The sequence below is a fragment of the Cyclopterus lumpus genome, chromosome 6, assembly GCF_009769545.1.
Source record: "Cyclopterus lumpus isolate fCycLum1 chromosome 6, fCycLum1.pri, whole genome shotgun sequence".
NCBI lineage: Eukaryota > Metazoa > Chordata > Actinopteri > Perciformes > Cyclopteridae > Cyclopterus > Cyclopterus lumpus.
Genome location: NC_046971.1, coordinates 24,692,648 through 24,710,272, shown reverse-complemented (window position 1 = coordinate 24,710,272; position 17,625 = coordinate 24,692,648). Strand labels below are relative to the sequence as shown.

The window sequence follows — 17,625 nt, the reverse complement described above, 5'->3', positions numbered from 1 at the left end:
CAATGCCAATTTAAGATCATACAAACATTGTTTTGCATGTGACACGTTACAATTATTGATTCACGTGTTTGTCTGTCCACTTGTTTTTTTATTCTTTTATTTAAACTGTACTTTCTAAACTCAGTCAATGTTAAATGGAAGTGCATTTGTAATGCACTTTACACTACATGTCATCATTGACCCATTCACACACCGGTGGCAGAGTCTTGCCCATAACCGGCTCTACCTCTGAGCCGGTTATCCGTAGGTGACTCACAGTATTCTTCTTCTGTGACGTAACTCTCTGTGTACCCGTCTTTGTAACTCTGTAAGTGCCTTTGAAAAAAGGTTTCTTACCATTTTTAAGGAAGGAAAAATCTTTGACAAAATAATAGCAATCTTATGATTCTATTCAGTTCATCAAGAAACAAAAAATCAATCATTTGAGGAAGTTCTCTCAAACATTTTTAGTGTTTGAAAAAGAATATTCATGCTGAATCCAGCATGTGATAAACTTAAACATCATGTTTATTAAATGTCAGTCCTCAAACCAGCTTATAGGAGCAACTGCACATAAAACAGGATGAATTGTGGGATACCTAAACCTCGAAATACAGCTTCAAAACAGTATTAACAAAAGTGAACATCCAGGAGTTTTGAGTGTATTATGTGGTAATATTTACCTAACTTGGGATGTACTTGTCTACTACCTGCTACCACTTGATTATTTTCTAATTGACATGAAATACCATCAGTCAGTTATGACCCATGCTTAAAGACATACAAACATGGATGACCTGCAACTTCCTGATGTTAAACTCAGACAAAACCGAAGTTATTTTACTCGGTCCTGAACACCTCAGAGATCAATTATCTGGTGATGTGGTTTCTGTAGATGGCATTTCCCTGGCATCCAACACCACTGTAAAGAATCTCTAGTTATCTTTGACCGAGACTTGTCCTTTAACTCCCACGTTAAGAAAATCTCAAGGACATTTAAAAAATCAGGCACATCTGGTCTCAAAAAGCAACTCCTTATTATCAGGCTGCCCTAATAAGTCTCTTAAATCCCTCCAGTTGATCCAGAATGCTGCAGCTCGTGTACTCACAAAAACTAAGAAAAGAGATCACATGACTCCTGTATTAGCTGCTCTGCACTGGCTCCCTGTAAAATCAAGAATCACATTTAAAATTCTTCTCCTCACCTACAAAGCCTTGATTGGTGATGCACCATCATATCTTAAGGAGCTTGTAGTACCATATTACCCCACTAGAGAGCTGCGCTCACTAAATGCAGGGCTACTTGTGGTTCCTAGAGTCCTAAAAAGTAGGATGGGAGCAAGAGCCTTCAGTTATCAAGCTCCTCTTTTATGGAACCAGCTTCAACTTTCAGTCCAGGAGGCAGACACAGTCACCTCATTCAAGAATAGACTTAAGACTTTCCTCTTTAATAGTGCTTATAGTTAGGGCTGAATCAGGTTTGCCCTGGTCTATCTCCTCTTCTCTCTCTACTTATGGATGAATTTACATCTCTTCATTGCACATTACTAACTCTGCTTCCTCCCCGGAGTCTTTGCGACTTCTCGCTTCATTGGACCTGGCTGTGTCTGAAGCTGGTCATGACTCCTTGCCCCTGCTTCCTGCATCCAGCCTGGACCTGGCCTCCTTCCCAATGGCCCTGCCTCTGTGCCTCCTGCCTCAAACGCCTGGCCTCATTGGTCCGGCCTCTTCCACGATGCCTCCTGCCTGGTGGGCCGGTCTCCTGTCCCCCCCCCCTCTCTTTTCTTCCTCCTTCTGTTTCATGGATTGTGGAGGTCTAGATTGTGGTCCTACTACTAATTATTCATAATTTATGTCACATTCATTGAATGTGTTGTAACTCTGTAACACTGTTCATTCTGTACACATGACATCTATTGCTTCTGTCCATCCGGGGAGAGGGATCCTCCTCTGTTGCTCTCCTGAAGGGTTCTTCACTTTTTCTCCCTTTTTTGGGGAGTTTTTCCTGATCCGATGTGAGGTCCTGGGACAGGGATGTCGTATGTGTACAGATTGTAAAGCCCTCTGAGGATAATTTTATAATTTGTGATATTGGGCTATATAAAATAAACTGAATTGAATGCCTTCTGGAACATAGGAAATGGTACCAGTAGATGTGGTGAGTAAATAGAGAGCAGGTACACTGATATCAAATGAAAACTTAATCAAAAGACAACTCTTGGAATCATTTGGGAATTATTGACCAGTCACTCTACATTGCGGACATTTGTTAAGAAACAATGTCCAGTGTTTATGCCTTGTAGTGGAGATGTCTGTTCCAGTCTCAATAAAATGATAATGTTGCCATCTGGTGGAAATGTTGTAGCCCTTGTTGGGATACTTATGAATTGAGGCTGCTGATCTCAAATATTCTTTATTTTCCATCAACAATATAATTCGTTAGTTTGCAAAAGCCTTTGAAACAGCATTTAGAACCTTGACACTTTCTACAGATCTCAGGAAAACAATACAACATTTATTCATATCATCATTAAAGACTCTCTGGAAATCAGTTCAGCAGTATTGACTAACTGCACAACAAATGTCTCAAACTGCACATCAGAGAGAACACTAACTGAAGTACACTTCCGGTAGTGTCCAGCAGGTGAGAATGATCACCTGACCCAGAGAGGAAACGCAGTCACGCTACACCTTCTTGGGTACGTTAGTGATGATGGGTTTGGGGCGCGTCTTAAAGATCAGCTTCCGTTTGATCAGGGCAGACACGGTGTAAGAGGTGGAAGTGGGTCCTTGCTGGTTCGTTTCCATAGCTACCTGTGTGACATCCTCGCTGCTACCGTCCTTGCCGTGGCTGCCCAGGCTATCCTGCAAATGGCTGGAATGCTTGGTGAGGACTGCGAGGGGTTTCTCCAGTTTGAGCTGCTTGCCATAGAGAATATGATGTCCTACAATAAGCACCGGCGTCCCCTGATGGAGAGAGAAAGGAGTGAGGACTGACAGAGAAAGCATCGTGTGAGACATGAAGACATTCAGGACTTTTTCCAACTTCTGCTGCATTTAGAGCTAAAGCAACACGAGTAGAACCTTTTGTCTTGATACGGAGGGTCATGACATTTGAATGGTTGCAAAGGAAATGTGTTAATTTAACATCTTTTGATTGTTGTTTGTTGAATGACATTTGAGACGTCAACTCTTGGCTCTAACATGAGCAGTTTTACTATTTTCAGTCTTTTTATACAACCAAACAATTAATCAGTAAATTGAGAAATGAATCAGCTTCAAATCGATTATAAAAAATAGGAGTTTGTTACTTGGAGCTCAAAATAACAGAAAACATTGTTCTAGAAAGAAATGACGAATAGCAATATTCGCTTGTGCAATAATACATTTCTGAAATGTGAAGGACCCATCATTGACCTGGCGAGTCATATGATGCCATGATCTCCTGTTAGTGCAACTAAGAAATGATGCAGCTTTATTTCAGCTTAATAATGAAAATATGACACGCATACATATCATGTGTATGTTAGACACAATTTGCAGTATCATTTCCCATACAGCTCAAAGATGCCAGGATACTTCACCTCTCAAGACTTCACAAATGTCCTTTTTGTTTTTGTTCATAGAACCACTATGTCAGTTGAATAAATTAGCATATGCGTTTGTGATGCTGCTGGTTAGTCAGACTGTTCACCCCATAATCAAACTCCAGACCATCACACATGGAGTGTTTTCTGGTTCAGGTTCTGACTTCAACAACCACATTTAAATATCACTAACGCAAGGAATTTTTTTTTTAAAGTATTTATTTTGCATATTATTATGCTGTGTGTGCATATTTTGTACATATTAAAAACTGTTTGCCACTGGCAGCCCTTACTGTCCAGCCCTGATCAGCTAGTTTGGGGTCACTAAGTGTCTGTAGTTCACCTCTCTGGTGGAGAGCAGATCTCCCATTACATTCCCAGCCAGACCAGAGTTGTGCCTGGAAACCATTTCTCCCTGCAGCTCCACCAGCAGCCATTCTGGAGGACTGCTGCCATCCACACTGCCCCTGCAGGAGCACGGAGATAAACACGAACATGAACTAAAGATCCCTGGAAAGCATTCATTTCTAAAAATACATAACATTGCCATGTCAACACTAGAGGAGAGGCGGCTGACAGCTGGCCCCATTGCCCCCTGAGCTCCATACGAAGTGTGTCACAGCACACTGACCTCAAAAATGAGCTTATGCCAACATTAGTGACACTGGACAGTCTAAATATAATATAACCAAATCACCACGAGATACTTGTCAGTTCAGGGTTTTGTCCCTGGGTCATTCCTGCTATGCAGTAACAATTCCACCTTATGACCTTTAAAAAAAGAAGACTACATGTTTATGGTTTGTCTAATCCTTATTGGTGGACTCCTTTGTATATGACAGGGTGGACCATGTGGAGCAAAACAATGGGGCCAGAGAGGATCCCTAATCTCCGGTTAATATCTGTAACCTTCACACCTCGGTAGTGCGAAAGTCATAACTGTGTGCATATAAATGTATAGTAACACACATCTCCTACCGTATGACTATTTGAACCATCGTCCTGTCGTGGGACACGAAGTAACGCCGTGAACTGATCCCAGCACAGCAGCTCCAGACACCATTCCGTCGGCGTTTAGACCGCGCAGTGTCAACCGTCCGTGTGATGACGTATTTCCGGTTTGGGTGATTCACTACCGGTTCAAAGGTTCTCAACGTGGTCGCTGATGTTTCCCAGCGTGTGGAGTTAGGAGCGTGTTCTAGTCGGTGTGAACCCGGTAAGAGTCTAACGGGTCGGTGGTCGGTTTGTGACGCTGCTAGCGGGCAGCGGCGGTTGTCGTTAACGGTGTAAGCTGCCCTGTGACCGGCTTCAACTCGCCTCCTGCCTGTGCTCTTCTTCGTAGTCAACATGGGGGAGTTCAAGGTGCACCGGGTTCGGTTCTTCGACTACATGCCCGCCGCTATCAGAGCCATGGCGTTCAACCGCCGCACCGAGCGGCTCGCGCTGGCCCGGGCGGACGGAGCTCTGGAGATCTTCAACTTCGCGGACAACTACTTCCAAGAAAAGGTAACCGTCCCAGAGCCCCCCCCCCCCTCTCTCCCCACGTGGACTGACGCTCTACGGGCATCTGCTCATTCGGCCGTCACATCTGCATTGGAGGTCGAACAGCACGTTGACGGTGACTCCACGTGATCGCCGTCTTCGTGGTATTTGGTTGATGAGTGTCATGTTGTGATAGTTTAAAGAATGGGAAACATTCGACCCTGACCTGGTTTCGATGTTGATGCTTAGGTCATCCCAGGGCAGGACGGCCGGGCTGTCGAGGCTCTGTGTTGGGTGGGCCGACGTCTGTTCAGTGCTGGATTGAATGGAGAGATCACGGAGTACGACCTGGAGAACCTGAGGCCCCGGTACACAGTGGAGGCCTATGGAGGACCGATCTGGACCATCAGTGGCAACGACCAGGGAACTCTGCTAGCGGTCAGTCAAGACCCGATGCTCTAATTCTTCTGCCCAGGGTCACATTTGGACTTTAGGTGAAGAGCCTCATCCAGCTGTTGCTTATTCATTGAGTGGCTGTGTTCCTTGTCAGGTCGGCTGTGAGGACGGGACAGTGAAGATGTTTGAAGTACTGGAGGACAGGATTCAGTTTCAAAGAAACCTTGACAGGCAAAAAGGTAAGAGAACGAGCTGCTTCGTGAATACATATTCATGCATGTGCTTGCATAATTAATAAATGGCTGTATTCAGATATTTACTCTTATTGTTTGAGCTCCATGTGACCAGTATCCAACACGTAGGAAACATCTTTGTTGGCCAGTAGGGACCACTGATGGAGTTTTGAGTTTGTGTGGTGATAATTATTCATTTTTGTTTTCCTACAAGGACAAATGAAACAGGCCAGAACTATAACGCAACAATGTATTTTGTTCTCCTTTTTTGATTGGGAACAAATGAACCTGACTACAGGTGTGAAAGCCCCTGAGTGACGTTCAGGGTTTGATTTTAGTTTCATGTGCTCTTCTAGGTCGCATTATATCTCTCTGCTGGCATCCCTCTGCTTCACTGATTGCTGCCGGCATGATGGACATGATCAGAATCTTTGATGTTGAGACGGGTAAGTAGATACAACTTGGCCCTGAACTATTAGCACAGAGCAGTTCAGGTATTCAAATGGCACATTAGAAGACAAGTTCTGACTCTAATCGCCCAAGTGTTCCTAAAATATCCTCCAGTGATATGATTGTAAACTTGTCCTCATGTTGGTTTGCCCTTGTGGACTTAAGGCCGCGCCACTCACAGGCTGCTGGTGGAGAGGGGTGTCGGAGCATCCAAGAGCAAAGAGGTGGTGGTTTGGAGCATTGCCTTCCTTTCTGACCACACCATCATTAGCGGTGACTCTGCCGGAAAGGTCCAGATCTGGGATGGACTCACGGGAACTCTGGCCAGAACTCACCTTGTCACCAAGTGGGACGTACTGGCTCTGTCTGTTTCACAGGTACGCGTGCAACCAAGTATTAGGACACATCACATGACTTCTGGCCTGAGGGCAGTTTTAGATACGCATCCTCCGAGAATCAGTGATGTCAAACTTCCACGAAATTGAACAGGATGAGAGCAGTCTGGTAGCCGGGACGTCAGAGGGCACGGTCGTCCAGTTCCAGTTCCTCTCCTCAACTTTGGACGGGCAGAACAAAGATTGGGTCCGAACTAGGACCTTTAAAAACCACTCGCATGATGTGAGGGCGCTCGTCCACACCGAAACTGCTGTGGTGTCTGGAGGTCAGTGTGAAAGCTGAATTATACTCTTTTTGTCTGTTACAATAGTCATTACTGAAGGAAAGAAGAACACCTCAATGTAGCAGGGGTCCCCAAACTTTTGAGTTGCAGTGTTTATATTTATTTTGCGGTGACATTATTCTGAGTTTATCAATGCAACTAGGGAGGAACCAAAGCAAGTGAGCCCTCAAGTGTTTTCACTATAAACCAAGTGGAATCTACAAAGTAGTACACACACCTCTTGTGTGGGTTTTGATGACTAGTTCTAAACTGAAATCAACTATTGGATGAATTGCCATGCAAATGTGATGACATCACAACCCGTGTAATGTCATCACAAAGTAGATGCTAGGAGACGACTTCTGGGAAGAAGAAGAACACTGTTGTGTTGCTGCTGAGGTGTCAGATGTAGCGTCTGTTGTCACGGCGATGTCCCTTCCCGACATGTTGCGTCTGTCGGGTCAGCTGACATTGTGTCGTCTGAACTGGCATTATTCTTGTTTACACTATTCAGCATTTGGACTCTAAATCTATTCCTGATCTCATAAATCGTTTATCCAATACTATTTTAAAGCCAAAGCGTAGCCAAAGTCATCAATGAACCCACGTTTCAGCAAAAAATAAATAAACAGACCATGTCTCAACCTTTGCCATAAGGCCTTCTGATGTCATGCAACAACAGTAAGTAGTCCGATATGTGCATGTTTTTATTCTTGGAATATGTATTTTAGCGATGTCCTAAACACTGGAGCATTCACTGCACAATGAAGTATGCAGTCTAAAAAACAATGGTATTCCATTTTAAATATGAACTTGTCATGTGACATGAAGGTGTTTGTTCTCCTGTCAGGTATGGACACCCAGCTGGTAGTGCGACCCCTGTTGGACAAGGTGGAGAAGAACACGCAGGAGTCAGCGATGCGCAAAATGGCTTTCCCACATGTGAGTACATATTTTAGTAGTGTAATCTATTCAACACAGACATTTAAATATGATTATAAGTGGTGGTTATTTTAATTTTTTTAATGATAAAAATTATTCAAACGATTTTTGCATAAGACTGCAACACAATGGAAAACATAATAAAAAGTGAATGCATCTGAAAACGTTCTAAATGTACTGTGAAACTGTACTTTATGGTCGCTGTAGTGAAGCCGGTGTGAATTATTTTTGTTTTAATGCTCTAGAAACCAGAAGTCTTTAAAAAATATCTACACTTTGCGGCTAAATCAAATGATTGACATATTATTGCCGGTTCCACCTACAGCCTATGTTCATATCTCTGGCTACTCTCGCTGTCTGCTTGACTCCTCACAGTTCATTCAGTGTGTGCGCCCTCTAGTGTTTCAGAGAACAGCACAGAGAGGACGTACGGCCAATGTAGATCATGCCTGTTCCCATGGTGACCTGCTTATCTCTGTCTTGCGTGTAGAGAAGTCTGGTTTGTTGTGCAAAGAAAGCAGGGCTGCTGCTCTTCCAGTTCCCTGATCATTTAGAGCTGTGGAGACTCGGGGAAAGTGATGGACATGGTGAGTAAAACACACACACACACACACGCACACACATTTCTCACATTCTAATGTGGTGCCCATAGTACTCTATGGGCACCAGTAAAGGTGATGAAACTGGTAAAGTGATATTTAACATTTGTGTTAATCTGAACAGTTATCTTGTATGAATATGTATATATTGTGTTTGACAACAACAGGAAATCCTGGTGACAGTCTTCCTGTGAAGAGAAAACCAGAGAAACTGATCCAGCTTAAGAGGAAGGTGTGTGTGCTGATCTTTGGTTTCTATTCAAAACCCTCAACTCTGCCGTCTCCACTGGTGTTGGACAGGCGACGCGGTCCAAACAACTCATTTCCTGTCATCTATGTAGTGGAGCATTTAGCAGCTACTTTTCTTTGAAGTTTGTGGAGACCAAAGCGGAGCTAAAATGAGTGTATATTGTAAAATCCCCACAAACACTCTCCAAATAAATGCCAATAGTACTATGATATTCTGATTCGTGTGAATGGGCGAACACATTTGTTGAGGTGACATCGTGTCATAATTGCGCTGCCCCCTTTAACCAAACACAAACCATGTAGTTTTTAAACTTACTTTTTTTTTTTTACAGCAATTTTCTTATCGCGCAATGACACCGACATTTTTTTGTCTTTTTTAATGGACACACTTAATTAGTGCGAATCATTTCCAACAACACCACAGTATGTGGTCAGAAAAGGCCACGCCTCCATACCTTAGTGGTTTTAAAGGTGTTCCAGATGGTGTAGACGGCTAAAACAAACTTGTGAACGCTTATTGACGCCATCTAGTTTTGTATGAATCTGACCAAAGCTACCTCTGCCATTGTGTTGTTTGGTCACATGTTTTATATAATTCCACCACAACAAACTCTCTTCTAGTCTTGAACATGAGACCTCTGTAGACATCCAGCTCTCTGTTGAGGAGGTCCATATCCTCCATACTATGTCACGTGACCACACTGCCCGTGGTTGTTTTGTGCCTGTAATATTTCCTCTTTGAGTTCTGAGGATATTAAAACGGAGTGTGTGTGTGCTGGTTTCTGCAGGGAGAGGATCATATCTGCTGCAGTGCTTTGTCTCCATGCGGAGGCTGGCTGGCATACTCTACTGTCACAAGTTTCCGTCTTTACAGATTACAGAACAACACCATCAGCATCACCAAGGTAGGCCCCTGAACACTGACTGCTGCACACACACACACACACACACACACTACTCTCTGGATCAGTCCTTGTTCACACATCGGCGTAGTAATATATGTTAACTATATACGCACTCCAGCTCACTCAGTCCGGCCCTCTTTAGTGTTACACTGTAATAGACCGTGTGCATGGAGGTTATGAGGACCACGATGAAGTTTCCTCTTCCTCCCTTTCAGGTGTCCAAACTACCCAAGGACCTCCGCTCGGCCCACCAGCTGTGCTTCTCCACAGACTCCTCCCGACTCTTCGCTTCCTCCATCAATTCTTCAGTTGTCGTTGTTGCCCTTAACCAGCCAGAGTGCAAATACCTTCACACCCTAAAACCCAAGTCAGGTGAAGCCGAGTCAAATCTAATATTGTAGTGTTGAGAGTATCGCGTTCGACAGTCAAGAAAAGTGATCATTTTAGTGAAAACACGAGTCGCTTATAAGAGGCAACTTATTCAACAAATACATGGCAATGTATGCTCCTTCCACTGTTTACCTCCCTAGTCGTGCATTAAGTCCATGGAGCTAATCCAATGTTCCTTTTATTGTGCGGCGCTGATCCTGCTCCCCGTCATGGTCATTGCCACTTTTACGCAGGTGGGTTGTCTTTTAAACACAATATCAATGGAACACCTCCGGGAATTTTTGTCCTGTTGGACTCGATGACGGAACAGACTAGAATTTGGTGGTCGGCGGTCACTTACGTCACAACACGTGTATTTTGGCCATAACTCATAACAGTATGCTGATTTCATCTCCATCATCATTGTCACGGTCGGTCGTGTCGTAGATTCGGCAGCGCTTCTTTACCGCGATTGGACAGCAACACGTGGACACCAAAAACTGTAACACCAGGTGGTGATGACCTTTTTAGACACATACAAGCTGTAATTCTAGTTATGAATCGTTAAATATTAAGTTTCTCTTTAAATAATGCTGGGAGGAATCTGAATTTCTTTTCATGTAAGCATACAACACCGTCCCTGAGTACCCTCGTAAAGGCCGTTCAGTGGCATTCACATGGCCATATTCAAGGAAAGTGTTTGTTGCATTTTATGAGATGAATTCTTGGCTGAGATGTTGAAGACAACAACCAACTTTGTGCAAACTATTGGTGGACATAAAGTGCAAAGTTAGTGAACCTTCTACAGTGTATAACGAGTGCTTGTGTGTGACCTCCAGGCTCCAGAGAGCCGGTCCACCTGCTGTTTGCCAGTGAGGACGGCAAATGGCTCGCTACAGCAAACACAGCCTGTGAGGTCCAGGTCTACAACCTTGACAAAATAAAGGTGGGTTTGACGTTTGTTTAGGTCCCATTTTGAATTTGTAGCCAAAGCAACAACCGACAACGGCCTCCGTCTCCCTCTCTGTACGCCTGCAGCTTCATTGTACAGTTCCAGTGTACGGCTCATGTCCCACTGCCATCGCCATCCACCCAACAAGCAGCAACCTGGTTGTGGTGCACGCTGACCAGCAGGTAACCACTGCATCCAACTCTTTATGTTCGGATGAACCGTTACTCGTGTGCTCTGCTCACCCCAGTATAAGAAGAGTACAATTTAGTTTCTCAAAGATAACGTTGACATGGATGCACTCTACGGGTCTTACAGTGCGTGTTCTATTGTGTATGTGCTGCAGATCTTTGAGTACTCTCTGGTGCAGAAGGAGTACACCGAGTGGAGTCGGAGGCTGCAGAAACAAGGACTGCACTCTCTGTGGCTGGAGAGGGACACCCCCATCACCCACGTCACCTTCAATCCTAAACATCCGGCTCACATCATTCTGCACGACATGTTCATGTTCTGCGTCATCGACCAGAGTCTGGTATGTCGGGGGAGGAAATGATTCCATCATCCACACCGCTTCTCCTATTTAGGGTTGCGGGGCGCTGGAGCCGATCCCAGCTGACATGGTTACGGTTCACCTGGACAGGTGTCCAGTTTTATCTCAGCACACATATAGAAACAGACAACAATTCACGCTCACACCTACAGGCAATTTAGAGTCTCCAGTTAGCCTACGCTGCATGTCTTTTTGGATGTGGGGGGTAAGCCGAAAAAACGTGCAAACTCCACACAGAAAGCCCAACCCGAGATCTGGGGGTATAAATCAAGCCCCTCTTGCTGTGAGGTGACGGTACACCACCGTGCAGCCGGAGGGCTAAATAATCCTGATGCCACCTTTTTGTGTTCTGCCTCCACGTGCAGCCCCTCCCTGAAGCTAAGACTCGGCTCTTCAATCAGATGATACTGAGGAGTCTTCCTGAGCCAATGAGGATCCTACACAGGCACGCCTTCAAGATGTGCAAGACGTTCCAGGTACGCTTCCCCCGAGCACAGTGGAGCTCTACTGTAACTACTCTCTCACCAAATGCAGCACGCGGGTGGTGGCCGTGTGTTTAACCCTTTGACATTACACCACTGATCATAGGCAGAAGCTGTGAAAACAGACATTATTTTCAACTTTCTTAAACACATCATGTACACATGCTTCAGTCTGGAAAAACTTAAATCAATGCTTAAAATTATGATATTTCAACAAAATCACTAATTTCTAGTGTTAAACCAGCATCACCACGTCCTGTAACAGGGAAGTCATGATTTACTCTGAGACCAATAGGAAATAAAAGATTTTGTGTGTGTTTGTAATTATAAGGTGCGCATATATATACTGTTTGTTTCTAAAAATAATCTATTGATCTGAGCTGTTTTTGTTCTCCTGATTTTCTGTCCTCAGAACCTCATGTGCGTGAGATTACTGGAAGACCATTCTCTGGTTGTAGTGGAGCGCCCCCTGCTGGACATCATGTCTCAGCTTCCTGCACCTGTCCGGCAGAAGAGGTTTGCTACATAAAAGAAGCGAACGTGTCTCAGTCCAGATGGCCATGGATTGTCACTCACTGCCACGCCCACATCAAATTCATTTTCAATGGAATTGTTTGTGTATCATCACTTTGTAAAAAAAATGCTTTAATAAAATAATAAATTCAACAATTTACAGGTATTGTGTTTGAATTTGTTGAAGGATTTATCTTTATTTTTGTAATATATATATATATATATATATATATATATATATATATATATATATATATATATATATATATATATATACACACACACATACAATTTGTTGTTGGACTTATGTACTCATGTCTACTGGGGAAAAAGGCCAACAACTAAAATAATAACTGAATGGATTATGAAATAAAGACGGACCACAACAAATTCAGTATTTAACCGCATCTACAGAACTACTGTTCATTTTGGTGTTTTACACTTTTTGTACTAAAGCTTTTGGAGCTGTGACTTCAATATTTTCTGTAATATTTTGAGAGTGGGCCTTGTCACCTCCACTTCTGCAGCGTCGGTAGCTTTAATGTACATTAAGGATCACAATAGAAATAAGTCTTGGACTTCATTATGTTATCCATGTCATTAGTTGTGTACGAATTGTTGTTGTGTAATGTCAAATAAACTACAACTTCACAACCATTTTACATTTCTCTCTCTTTTTTTCGACCACAGCCTTAATAGTGATGTTGAAATACCCGACTCTTGGGTCGTCCCTCCAGGGAAAGTCATGCTTCCCTGTCGGGGATTATTGAAAGCCACAGACATCTGGGACTTTCCCACCTTTTGGAATTGGTAGTTGGTAATCCAGCCTTGCAATATAGAAATAGAAGAATTCCTTTATTTTGAAATAATGTTTCTTTATTTGGCTTAAAAAAAGCTGAACCTTTTGTCTTTATCAGACGTATTAAGTCCCACTGGGACAAAACCTTGAAGATATTCAACATAGGTAAATACAGTTGTCTTCATCCACTCATTAGCATTCTAGATATTTCAAATGCTCAAACATGTCACATGCAAAACAGATCAAATAAATATATAAATATTCAAATATCAGACGTGGTTAAATGATCATTTTACTAAACTATACAATAGTTATTTTCTCTGATGACAAGGCCATCAATATGGAAAGATACATGGTGAACACCATGTTTACATTAGCTGCACTAGGCAGAGCTGTAAACAAATCCTACAAAAACATTATAAATATATAAATTATGACAATAAATAGGATTCGAAAAACTTTTAAACTTCAACTTTTAGAGCCTCATTAATGATCCCAGGTCTGTGTCATCAGTCCAAGTCAAACTTCCATCAGCTGGACCAAAGTTGGACTTCCAGAAGACTCATTTGAAAACAACACCACATGAACTGTAGCGGGCCTCCGTGTCAGCTGGTCTGGATGGACCTCTTCTAGGTGTAGCTGTTGGCTCTGGTGCAGGTGCAGCCCACGGCGACTTTCACAGCAACTGGCTTCAGATAGTACGTCTTCTTGTCGCCGCAGAGCTCCTTCTTGAGAAACACCCGGCTCTGAATGACGGGGTACGAGTTGTAGTTGTGGCTCTCCACTGGGGGCCTGTTGCCCTGGATCAGGATGCACCCTGAACACAGGCACTGGGCCTCGACATAGGAGGAAGGGAAGTGATCCTTCTTTGTTACAAGTCTGGAAAGGAATGAGAGGAATCAGTGAGCAGCTTCTCCAAAGACAGCGAGGATATGTGACATCCATTAAGATCATGCTTTCCTAAAAATGCATCTGATTTCTACGTTAAAATACTTTTCTACACCAATATACTGTATAAAATGAAATCTAAATGAAATGTCTTTTTTATTGAGATCTAGTTTTCACAACTGCAACTTGACCAGACTTTTTTTTAATATATATATATATATATATATATATATATATATATATATATATATATATATATATATATACAATGGCCTCACAACTCTGTATTTCTTCCCCTGCAGCCCCAAACAGATGAAACCTGCACAGTTTGTGAACCTTTATGATTTGCCAAAGATCAATGTCGGGCTGCTCAGTGATCTCCTAAAGATGAGAAACAGAGCCAGGAGAGGATTTAGAAGGTTTAGGAAACTCTAGAAGGAAACAAATCCCCCATCAGCCACCAGCAGGCTGTTAATATGGTGCAACAGATTAGGCATTGCACACGTGACTCAGTGAAGCACGTCATCCCCAGCATGTTGGAGAGGGGACTTCCCCATCTCTGGGAGGACACGCGCGCGTCATCGGTGCGCAACGCCTGGAGCCAAGTGCGCTAGAGCACGAGCACTAGGAAGTCAACAGGATCCCCCGAGTTACTTCTCTTTATTCTCTAAAGATTTACATAAAGGGTGCTTGGTGTTATGGCTGCACCGGTCCATCACATGCAAACAAAGGGCTTCTCCATAGTTCAACCGGACATGAGTTGGTATCTTTAAAAACAGGACCTCCTGAGTTGGAATGCATGTCTTATGAGCTCATTGGCCGTTTCTATTCCAACTGGAAGGATGACATGTGATCCCTGTGAGGAACACGCATCACAAAGATGCAAAGCAGTCGTTTCTGTTTTGAGCCTTGTGTCACTCATGTGCTGCACCTGAAGAAGGTGTCAACGCGTCACAGGCTGGTACTCACACGTATCTCCAGGGGGACAGGGACCTGTCTCTGATGTGCTCCGGCGCCTGCTGCGGGAAAAGCGCCACCGGGCAAGAGGCTTCTGAGTCGGGCTGCGGCGTTGCAAGCTCCAGAGGCTGCGGGTAGTGGCTCCTCAGCTTCTTCTGCGCGGCCTCCACCAGCTCGCTGTCATCATAGCACCGGTTCATCTTGCACGCCCACACGGGCACGAGACAAAGCCCAACGATGAGAATCTGTGGAGGGGGCAGACAGTCAGAGTCAGACCCACAGACAGCTGGAGGGCCGGAGGAGGAGAGCGTGTCCCGGAGGAGCAGCTGTCGTGTCGGTCTGTGTCCACTCACCTGCTTCATGTCCATCTTCTGTCTCTCTCTCTGACTGTGAACGAGAGGCTCTGCTTCTCTTTTACCTGCCTCCATCCTCGCAGAGTCTCTATTTATTGAGCCGGTGCACAGGTGGGAAAAACCGGCAGCATGAGGAAATGGAAATGCTATTTAGTTCCTGGACTTCCTCTTTCCGAAGTGAAAGGAGCCCAACAGGTAGGTGTGAGGGCTGGTCTCGAGGAATTTTCTACACACGCACTAACGTCTGACGTCACACTGGAAACGGGCTGCCAAAGACCAACAGTGTGCTGAACCTGGAGGCGTTTACATGGGTCGTGGTTATTTCCGGTTATTATTATCATTATTGTTATTATTAGTTGCATTGCTATTAGTATTCCCAATACCATTACTGATTTTATTATCATTATTATTCTACTACATCCACTGTTATTATTGGTAGTCGTACCTTTCTTTTTCAACATGCCTACTACTCATTATATGAATAATTTCTGTCATATTTCTGACTGTGTTACATCTCTGTTATGTTGTTCATTCTGGTCACATGACATCTATTGCTTCTGTCCATCCTGATAGAGGGATCCTCCTCTGTTGCTCTCCTGAAGGGTTCTTCCCCTTTGTTCCGTGTGAAAGGGTTTTCCTGATCCGATGTGAGGTCAAAGGTCAGGGATGTCGTAGGTGTACAGATTGTAAAGCCCTCTGAGGCAAATTTGTAATTTATGACTTTGGGTTTTACAAAATAAATGTCATTGGATAACCACAACCTCAACCTGAGGGCTTTCACTGGTTTTGTATATTGATGTGTAAGTGCCTGTGTGTTGTATTATATTATGCTGTATACATAATCATAAGATTTGTTTGAGGATTTAGACTTGGTTTTAAGGTCCAGGTTAATTTAGTATATATATATATATATATATATATATATATATATATATATATATATATATATATATATATATATATATATATATATATATAATTATTATTGATTTTTATGTAGGGCTGCACGGTGGTGTAGTGGCTAGCACTGTCGCCTCACAGCAAGAGGGCTGCGGGTTCGATTCCCGGTCGGAGTGGTCCTTCTGTGTGGAGTTTGCATGTTCTCCCTGTGGCAGCGTGGGTTCTCTCCGGGCTCTCCGGCTTCCTCCCACAGTCCAAAGACATGCTGCAGGTTAATTGATCTCTAAATGTCCCATAGGTGTGAATGTGAGAGTGAATGGTTGTATGTCCCTACATGTGCCCTCGATGGACTGGCGGCCTGTCCAGGGTGTCCCCTGCCTTCGCCCTATGTCAGCTGGGATAGGCTCCAGCGCCCCCGCGACCCTAATGAGGATAAGCGGTATTGAAAATGGATGGATGGATGGATTTTTATGTATTAATTTAATTATTAATTAATCTATTTAGCCATTTAATTCAGGATATATTATTTTTATATTTTATGTTTGAGAACAAATGCACATTAAACTGAATGTATTGACTTGCATATATTTGTTTTAGAACACTTATAGTATTATATTTTAGTCAAAACTCTCGAAACACTCATTTATTTTAAGCAGAACTAACAAATAAATGAATAAATGTATTTATTTCAGAGCACCGAGAGATTAATTAATAGTTGCAGAATATTCATGATCTAAATTAAACTTGATTTATATATTTCAAAAGTTAGAGTAAGAAATGAAATGAAACACACATCATCTATTTATTTATTTGTCTGTTTGTTTTTATTTCAGAACATTAGGAAATACAGTTTTGGAGAAAATGAGCCATGGAAAATCCACAAAATCCAACACAGACAAAGCCCCTCCCAGCTGTGTCACACAGTTCTAATGAGGTAATACAACTTGTTTGAATACAGGATTGTGAATCCTATGAGATCCAAAAATAGCAGGATTAAAACAAATGGTTGTGCCAAGAGAATTTCCAGCAGACGTGTGAATGGCTGCCAAGTGTCCTTTGAAAGAGATACGGTGCAGCTATTGTGAGCCAACCATTGTGGTTATATCTCAACGGCACTGAGGCACAAGAAAGTCTCCATTGTTGTCTTTGTATCATTTCTGCTGGGATGCATTGATATGGCTCCACAGTCTCAGTACCAAATGGAACATGGAAAAGGGAAACCGGCCTGTATTTGTATAGACTTGTACTTGTATAGCGCTTTTCTAGTCTTCCGACCAGCACTTTAACACTACATGACCCATTCACACACTGATGGGAGGGGCTAAGGTGCCATCCAAGCGACTCCAACCATACAGGATTAAGACCTTCTCTCTCTCTGTGTCACA

General features: G+C 43.2%; 3 protein-coding genes across 3 annotated transcripts; 1 reads left to right on the top strand and 2 right to left on the bottom strand.

Annotated features, from left to right (window-relative positions):
- Positions 1–2,472: 2,472 nt before the first annotated feature.
- On the bottom strand, positions 2,473–5,156 carry chtf8 (CTF8, chromosome transmission fidelity factor 8 homolog (S. cerevisiae)). Its single transcript, XM_034534095.1, has 3 exons — positions 4,545–5,156; positions 3,910–4,033; positions 2,473–2,946 (listed from the first exon to the last, which is right to left on the bottom strand). The coding sequence occupies exons 1-3, from the start codon at positions 4,913–4,915 to the stop codon at positions 2,665–2,667; spliced, it is 777 nt and encodes a 258-aa protein (XP_034389986.1). The 5' UTR covers positions 4,916–5,156; the 3' UTR covers positions 2,473–2,664.
- utp4 (UTP4 small subunit processome component) lies at positions 4,610–12,503 on the top strand. The gene is made up of 17 exons (XM_034534028.1): positions 4,610–4,782; positions 4,909–5,072; positions 5,298–5,486; positions 5,599–5,683; positions 6,034–6,123; positions 6,293–6,504; positions 6,617–6,788; positions 7,636–7,727; positions 8,218–8,314; positions 8,494–8,558; positions 9,364–9,480; positions 9,696–9,852; positions 10,689–10,795; positions 10,888–10,983; positions 11,145–11,330; positions 11,714–11,824; positions 12,243–12,503. The coding sequence occupies exons 2-17, from the start codon at positions 4,914–4,916 to the stop codon at positions 12,357–12,359; spliced, it is 2,052 nt and encodes a 683-aa protein (XP_034389919.1). The 5' UTR covers positions 4,610–4,782; positions 4,909–4,913; the 3' UTR covers positions 12,360–12,503.
- Positions 12,504–13,203: 700 nt separating this feature from the next.
- Positions 13,204–15,554, bottom strand: il17c (interleukin 17c). The gene is made up of 3 exons (XM_034534092.1): positions 15,341–15,554; positions 15,000–15,232; positions 13,204–14,021 (listed from the first exon to the last, which is right to left on the bottom strand). Exons 1-3 carry the CDS (start codon positions 15,413–15,415, stop codon positions 13,772–13,774), a joined length of 558 nt encoding a protein of 185 aa, XP_034389983.1. The 5' UTR covers positions 15,416–15,554; the 3' UTR covers positions 13,204–13,771.
- Positions 15,555–17,625: the final 2,071 nt, after the last annotated feature.